The sequence below is a fragment of the Dichomitus squalens genome (genome assembly GCF_000275845.1).
Source record: "Dichomitus squalens LYAD-421 SS1 unplaced genomic scaffold DICSQscaffold_19, whole genome shotgun sequence".
Lineage (NCBI taxonomy): Eukaryota > Fungi > Basidiomycota > Agaricomycetes > Polyporales > Polyporaceae > Dichomitus > Dichomitus squalens.
Genome location: NW_006766901.1, coordinates 163,923 through 172,424, shown reverse-complemented (window position 1 = coordinate 172,424; position 8,502 = coordinate 163,923). Strand labels below are relative to the sequence as shown.

At 53.9% G+C, this 8,502-nt stretch overlaps 2 protein-coding genes across 2 annotated transcripts; both read right to left on the bottom strand.

The window, feature by feature from the left end:
• Window positions 1-2,059: 2,059 nt before the first annotated feature.
• Window positions 2,060-2,443, bottom strand: DICSQDRAFT_170976 (uncharacterized protein; the record flags this gene model as incomplete). Its single annotated transcript, XM_007366606.1, has 3 exons — window positions 2,060-2,148; window positions 2,218-2,326; window positions 2,387-2,443. 3 exons carry the CDS (start codon window positions 2,441-2,443, stop codon window positions 2,060-2,062), a joined length of 255 nt encoding a protein of 84 aa, XP_007366668.1.
• Window positions 2,444-5,514: 3,071 nt separating this feature from the next.
• DICSQDRAFT_181244 (uncharacterized protein) lies at window positions 5,515-7,474 on the bottom strand (the record flags this gene model as incomplete). The annotated part of the gene is made up of 2 exons (XM_007366605.1): window positions 7,411-7,474; window positions 5,515-7,278 (listed from the first exon to the last, which is right to left on the bottom strand). A coding segment is annotated over exon 2 (1,647 nt), but the record flags the coding sequence as incomplete, so codon positions are not given.
• Window positions 7,475-8,502: the final 1,028 nt, after the last annotated feature.

The following is an 8,502-nucleotide window of genomic DNA, read 5'->3' as shown; positions in this document are numbered from 1 at the left end:
CTTCAATGTCGCGCCGTCCCCCACCCTCCTCACCCGCCACGCCTGCACAACACTCTGCATCTGTTGGAAAAATGCTGCCTCGTCAATTACTGCGACCTCCTCAGAGGGAGTACGGTTTTTACTTGAGCTCCTGGAAGTTGCCTCGAGTACGTAGACCGTTCTAGCTATCAAAATCTGATGCGCCCGTATTGATGTCCCAGGCTAACAGCCAATCATATGCGTGACTGGGAGGTCTCATACCTCCCTGGCCCGATATCCCAGAGGTTTACATACCTCGTTGTAGGCTACTCAAGAAGTCGTGGGTGGTACGGAAGTGCAGGGCGCGTATGCGATGTCGATGTGGAACAATTATGTGTCTTGCTGCATTGAAGTCTCGAGGATGGAGCTGGGGGATGTGGAGATCGATCATACAGCGAGGTGCGCGATCGAGGCAAAGGCGCAGCCAGTCTGGGTTGGGATTCACGTGGATCACCTTCCAGAGCGAGGCGACGTCGCAAGCTATGCTATACCAGAACTTGCAGACGAGCAGAATTTGGGTCCAGCCTGCTTTTTGAACTGTCTTGCTTTCCAGAGATGCGAATACAACGAAGATTTCGGCAAGTATTTCGACTGGGAGGCGATGGATTGGCGAACCACCGAGGAGCTCGCGCCGTGTAGGGCTTGGCTTCACTCGAGCAGCTGATTGTCTAGGTCTGCGTGTAAGATTACACATCAGTAGAGCACACCTGTAATTCACTAGGTCACGAACAGCGACATGGCGAATCGTAAATTGGTCCCTGAGGTCATAGTGTCTTGCCAGGTACTACGTTTTGCACGGAGGACAAATTGAGAGCAGTACAGTGACTATGGATAGGTTGTGATGGCGTGAAAGAGGCTTTGAGTTCCTTCTGTCACTTGAAAAGCAGAGGAGTTGTGCAACGCTTGACTCACCTAGATGGAGGTCCGAGAAAGAAAGTTGCGGAGCCTCAATTTGGCGCCGCTCAACGAAGTTGGGTTGGACTTGGTGATGTTCCCACCCACACTAGCTGGCCTGCGTGGGAGATCTCGAGTGTACATTCCGCCTCTCTGGGTGTCATTATTATCATTATTAGAATCTTGTCTTATACCAAACGCGCATACAGGTACAGAACAGGTACAGTAAACGTGTAAGTAAGCGTCTTATCCCAGTTTGTTTGACATTTCCACCCGGCACGAAATCCGAAGAACGTGCACCGGCGTGCTCTCTCTGGGTGCCATGGCGAGAGGAGTGACAAAAAAGCATGCATGTACCACCTCGCTCTGGTACAACGTATCACGTAGCCAGTGATCAAACTGCCAACGAGTCACAAGATTCCGCAAGCGCCTGCTTCGGCTAGATCCGGTCGTATCTTGAACGCCAGCTCCGAGTCTCACGCCAACGTCATCCAGAGGCTGCTTCTCCGGGAGTTTCAGCTTTGAATCCATATCCGTTCCTCTGCTTCTCACGACATCAATACAGGTATTGTGTGTCCCTCCAAGCTAAATTACGAAGTATGTGATCAAGCATCCGCGGCACGTCGTCCGGCTTATAATAATTCTCTAGAGAATGGGCGGACTCCCTAGAACTTCGACTCTATGTACCAATCATACATAATCGGAAAGGCCTCTCAGAAGCCCTGTCCTTCAAAATTGGAATAATTGCGGGCCCGCAGCTCTGGGGTGGCACCCGCACTCTCCGAGACGCGCGCTGACAAACCGCAACGGATATATTGCTCAGCACTCCAATTTAGCGGATCCGTCTCTGATGCAGACTCGGGCAGTGCGCGACCGTGCACTGACAGGCGCACACTCAAGAATCTCACGAGCATAGGGTCTCTCGGCGCAAGTGGATGCTTCCTTGACACCACTCCCCAGTCCAATACCGTAAAAATCAAACGCTACTATTCCCCCCAACCTCAATACACAGCGATACTGCACGTGGAGAGCCGCGGGTAAGTTGATGAGAGCTTATTGTAAGGAGCTGTGAAGCGAGATTACTTCTCAAATAGGCACATAAACACGACATACGACATCATTGCCCGAGGGCGTCTATTAGGATGACTTAGGAGGAGCTGGTGGGGACGACGCTGGTGACGGTGTGCGCGACCGTCCATACAGTCTCGGTACTGATTGTGGTTATGTAAGGCTCCGCTGCAAGGACGGGAGGGGTGCCACTAAGTCTATCGTCACCTGCTATGGACGACAAAGACTTTCACGTACTCGTCAACATGTTCTCGAGGATCCTGGTCGCCGTGAAAGTTTGGGTTGTGAAGTGGGTGGTGAGGGAAACATCGTCCGAAGGAGAGACCTCATCGACAACGTCCGCGGGCTACAAATGAGATCAGGTCAATGAAGGAAGCTTGTCAAGCTGCTCATGCGGACGACGCACAGCGGCAGACGCAAGAGCGGCGAAGCTCGCAAACACGAAGAGAGCCTTGTACTGCATGTTGTTGAGAGACGAGCGGATGTGCGTGTTAGTCACGGTGGAAACGAGCGGGTAGTTCGTTGTGGTGGGCAACTGGGGTCGGCACAAGTTCTCGCCGAATCTTATAAGGACTCTGTGGATAAGTCAGGCTGCGGGAGATGAGGGGCACTGTGCTACGCTGACCAAGTAGTATGTAGTTCAAAGACGTAAGGCTCCGATCTTCGTGCGAGGCGCAGTTGGTCATGCTTCACGGCCGCATCTTTACATTTTTGCTGAGGCTGATGAGCGAGCGAGTGGGGTGAAGTTCCTGGCGTCTCCCCTCCGCAGTGTCTAAGCAAGGGGATTATTGCTCACGATGAAGGGAAGGACGCGGGGAGTGATGGAGTCAGTCATAGCGATGACAGCGGCGCTGCCGGCGTGAGTCGGCCCCCGTGCTTTCATCGCGTTAGCGAGCTGCGGACGCGCCGGCTAGCGAACACAACAACTGCGAACATCGTAGGAGTTGCTTAGCCTGTACACAGCGTGGAGCTCTGTCATACTACTTATTCAAGTAGATTTGACAGAGCAGGATCCATATTGGGACGATGTGAGATTGATCCGGGGCCCTCCCCCGAGCGCGAACGTTAACTGCGAATCTCAGATGAGGCACTGATTATACTTACTACCTAGCGACACAACCTCTACAGTAAGACACCGGAAGCAAAATGCCTCCCATCTACTGCAGTAGTTGCAGCCCTTGTATGCTATCATGACAGATGACCGCCGGTGAACGCTGAACGCGCCGTTGAACGCTGAGCGCGCCGTCCAGGGAAGACGTGGGCAGCCTATGGTCAAGTATATCAGTGCTGGAGAATCCCAGCGACGACGACGACGAGGATAAACTGCCTATGCGCATGATAAGTGCTTTGGAAAAATTGCAGTATCGAAGCGAGCGAGGGCCTGGTTGTTATTCTTTGGCCACCCGGCCTGCAACGTTGGAAGCCATCCCACAGGGTGAACGTCCTTCGCCCGCAGACGTACCTCAACTGCTCAGAACATCGAGGGGCGAAGTTACAGAACGTCCTCTTGCATCTTTGCAGCCGGAAAGCGGGCACAGACTCACCCACGACTCGGAGTGCTCGCGAGTGCGCTGTTCCAAAAACAGAAATTCGCGCGGTAGCCGAGTATGAACAAACACAGGCAAACAACCCCGCGTGCGAACGCATCCGGCGTTGGTACAATGTTTGCCGCCTCGGTGACAAAGCACTTGTCGCCGTTCGACTTGCCCCGAAAGGAGGGCCACCATGACTTGAGGCCGTGTAAGTATCGGGACGTTCGAAAGGGCCAGTTTTCATACATCACCTGAGAAAACCTCTCATCGTGTCCGACGTCCCCAACTGCGCGCTGATGCGTAGTGTCGGCCTCATGCACTAAGTAGCAATTATTGTCTTTTCCCAGCACCGCTTACTAGGTTACGCGCTCAGACGGCCGCCCTGGAGTGCCGAACAAGCGAGTGACTAACGTTCTCTGCTCGTCAGGCACTGCTCTACGGTCCAACTAGGACTTCGCCAGCGTACTGGAGACGGCTCTCATGGCTGGCGTGACCCACTGAACTACCGCGACGTCGGGGTCGTTGCCTAACGTGGTAGTATGGTGATGTTGTATCTATTACTCGGACCGCAGCTAATGCCTAGACCGTGTGCCTTTCATCGGCGGTTCACTAATTCTGCGGTCAGTCGTGACCCGACGTCCGCGCAAATTTTGCGCTTCATGAAAACTACCGTTGCTCGTTGCAGGAACGCGGTGTGAAAACGACTTGATGACAATATTTACGGCCGCGCTTCCAAGCCTGCAGGCATAAAATCTTCAAGATGCCCACTTCATAGTTCAACACGTCCAATTCGGTGTTTCGTCTTTCTCCAGCTCTCTTCTCAGTGTATCGATATACGCTTGTTGACACATCATGAACAGGTTCCAGTCCCTCGCTGACCTTAGAGCCCTCAGCCTTTTTACACCCACCTTGTCGCTGGTGTCTTTGGTCTGGTCGGGGACCTAATGGTTCCCAATGATAACATTTCTCTTGACTATTACTCTCGCGCTGCTGTGCTCGCGCCCACCGACTCCGGTCACACCCGCACGCATTTGAAAAGCATGTCTAGGACCACCCGGGAGACCACCCGAGAGCATTCTGCTACGGCCGTCTCCAGGTGAAGCGCTCGCAGTGAGGACAGTGCGGTACGTCGACGTGGTCATACTCGCTCCACTGCGGCTGAAGCGCAGTCATGACGCGCTCATGATCCACGGCACGCGGCCCCACAGAAATGTGGTCCAGAGGCGGCAGGCTGTCGAAGAACCCTTCGTACGTGCTCATTTTTCAGGACTAGCAGGTGGACGAGTTTGAGGTGCCATATGGTCATTCATGCGAGCATATATAAGAGGCAGCGGAGCTGACAGCTGATGTTCTCGTGGTCTCGGTGTGGCGTTCCGACCTGAAAGAGAGCCCGGTGTCTGATCCTGCTAATGCGGTGTTGAGGATAGAGTAACCTGCAAGGTCCTGGTCGGATTGTCAACCCCATTGGGGATGAGATGGAGGGAGATTGCAGACATGTGCGTCAGGAGGGATGCCGAATGAGGGATGATCAGTGGCGTTCAGTTGTGATCAAAGGGCAAGCTGGCGTGGATGTCGACATAGCGTAGACTCCCACTGACTCTGAGCACCGAGACAGGTGAACCTCCCCTCGAGAATACTGACAATGTCGTCAGAAGATATAGCTCTTCCGGATAGCAGATCCAGGTTTACGTATGGCTTGAGCACGCGCACCGAAGTTCAGAACATCAGGAGCCGAGCTGGTAGTACACTGTACACACCATGACCCCCTTCCGCTCTGCACTCGGATGCGGCAGAAACGTTAAAGCATGACTCTATGTAGCGTTCCACAGGCGGTGTCTCGTTGGTACAGAAAAAATTAATGTAATGAATCTTGCTTCTAGGTCCAAGACTACGGGGAAATTTGTTGTAGCAATTGCTCCAGTACCTCCGCTTGAACCAGCTTCTGCAACTGATGTGTATCCTGTCATTAGTATGTTCTACTACACAGAAGAAGGTGACCCACCATAGTTTCTATCTCGGGAAATTCAACGTCCGGAAAACTCGTCTCTATGTCAGGGCCCCCATTGGCCTCCTTGCCCACTATGTTTCTGCCATGCCGGCCTGACCACGTTCGCCACTCTGGAGTGGTCGGGAGCAATTCTGATACCACATCGACCATGTACTTGTCACAGAAAGTGCCATTGGAGTAGAAGGGGCTGCGATAGATGAAGCGGCCGCACAGCATACTGATAGCTAGGAATGTCCGCCTATGGGGCCCGAATCGTCTCCGCGTGATGCGCAAAGTCTGAAAAATGATGTCCTCGAGGCGCAGCCCCTGCTCGTTCCAAGCACGGGTGGCCTCTACCAAGGGCTGCAAGACGAGGTGCCACGACAAGGAGTTGCTGTAATCAGAGATGCGGCCGAAATCAACCTCCAGGCACGAAAGCAATGGCCATCCGCCCTTCAGCGCCAGCTCTCGGAGTGCGAGGAAGAAGCAGTAAATCACGTTTAGACTCTTGCTTCCAATCCGGACGGACCGCAAGTCGGGAAATGTTACCTGGAGTGTCTTCCAAGCAACAACGGGAGCAGCGACGTGCAACCTCTCGAAGGACAGTGTCTGTAGCGGTGCCGTTTGGAATCCATCGCGTAACGCACTTAATGCCGTACTGAGCGGAGAGGTGGACCACGTATAGCCGGTGACACGGAAAATCAGAGGCACAGAATCATTTTCCCAACTCAGGAAGTCTCGAGGAGTACGGATCTTGGCGTGCGAGCAGATCTGGAAGTCGAGTGCATTGTTGGCGGAGACGTACAGATGCTCGCTTTTGCTGAGGATATGGCGGAGAGGTGGTGGGAAAAGCAAAGCGGCCGAATCGGCAACGTCGACATTTGCGGGTGGACAGGCGCTAACGTGAAAGATAGACAGAGCGGGAGCGTCGATCCTCTTCAGGACCCGAGCGACGAACCAGAACGAGCCCTCGAGGCGTATCTTTCGAAGATTATGAAGGCGATGTAGTATAGGCATGGAACCGTTGGGAGCGATGGTATTGGCAGGGGATGACTCGGAGTCATATGAATAATGTTCTTCGGAGACGACCAGAGACTCGAGGTTAGGGGCACCGGCCAAAACGCGGAGAATGTCGTCGACGGGCCTGTCCCGATTTACCACCCCGTCAATGCAAGCCCGTAGCGAACGGAGCGCACCCCAGACATTCGGTGTGCAAGGTATCGCGATATGAGAAGCCACATCCAACCGACGGACCCTCGGATGCAGCTTCCCTGACAGTCCCAAGTCAAACGGGCCAGCTTCCTGCCAGCGGGGATCTCGCGTGTACACTTGGATATTGACGGTTTCCAATGCCGGAAGAGGGGCTTCGAACAAAGCTTTGATGAGAGGAAGGCTCTCGAACTTGAACTTGATCGGTTCCGATGGCTCTGTCTGTATGGAGCGGATGCTGTGCGCAAAAGGGAGAAGCAAAGGCATCGACTCCTTCATCCCTTTGCTGTGGTACGAAAGGATCAAATCAATCGTGCAGCCCACTGTGCGCGAGAGATGGTACTGCAGAGCCTCCAGATTACTGGTGACGCCTATCCTGCGCCATAACCACGGAGTCTGGATACCGACGTTGCGCCAGAGCCGACACACCAGCATGAGCGGCACCCATCCCATCCACGTCTCTGCGCCTCCGAAGTGGAAGGGGTATATATCCGAACTCCTCTGAAAGGGACCCACGAGAGAGAAGATGGTGGTTAGGAGCTCGGTGAGTAGACGGGCGATGGGAGCCGTCTGGATGATGGGCCCATCCAGAGGCGTTCGCGGAAACGGCGGCAGCGAGTGTAAATAACAAGATTAATCCAGAGGCATGAGCGGAAACCGGTCAGCCTTCCCTCCTCGACTGCACAGACTATGAGGACTTACCGGCGAGGACTCCGACTCGGCATCGGGTTTGGGACGGACCCCGCTCACTTCATGTTTCTTCCGCGGTCGTAGGTTGTATTCCATCTATTTCGTGAGTGTGCAGAACGGTTGTGCGCCAGGACGGTGGTGGTTCGAACCCAACCTAGATGGGGCCGGAGCCACAGCTATTGTGCTGTATATATATACAAGCGCCCGTCAGACGAACCTTTGTGACTTTGTCCGACCGGCAAGCGCCCATCTTTGCCGCTATGTATGCGTGTCACTACTTGGGCAACTGCCGCATGTTGATTATTTTCTTGGATATGTCCTTTGAGGTACGCTCCAACGACATCGACTGCCTAAATATCCACAGCATGTTTTAGAAGCCAGCATCGACCAGGTAGCGCCGGCCCACTGCGTAACAGAAAATTAGATGTGGGTTGAGGCGTGAAACATATTGTCAAGCGACCACAAGAACCTATACCATCTCCCGCAGCCACTATCGTGTAGCCCTTGGTACTCTGACACGGCTTTTGACAACGGGAACCGTCCCCTACCAAGGAATCAGCAACAGCTCTGCCGGAGCCGCCGCTCCGGGGTCGAAGGAGAGGGGTCTCCTAGAACGGGGGATGAGCTGATGAGCTCTGTAAAGCCGATCACGGTAGGATCGGCATGAGTCCTGTCCTGTGCACGTAGCCTGGACTGCAGGAGGGGCGGATGAGCACACGAGTGAACCTTGTCTCAAAGTCAAAGATGGCGACACACTGCAGCTGAGCCGGACTCCGGCATGGGCGACAAGGTATGGTACTTAATTCGCAATTCCGGAGACCGCCTCAGATACGGCATTGCATTTGTTTGCGAAACCTCTCAAGACGAGCGTTGAGTCAGTTTCGGGCTGTGGAGATGAGATTGTACGAACTTACCCAACTAGCGGTATTCATAACCAACGAGCTCTGTCGCGCGCCTCCATTTATCTACACAAATGAGATAACACTCACGCGACAAAAAATCACCACATGTGCCTGGCGCATAGTGAATACAGTCGAACGGTACGCTTCAGCGAAGGTTTTGGACAGCGCATGTCGACGCTCGCAAGTCAGACGCACGCCGCAT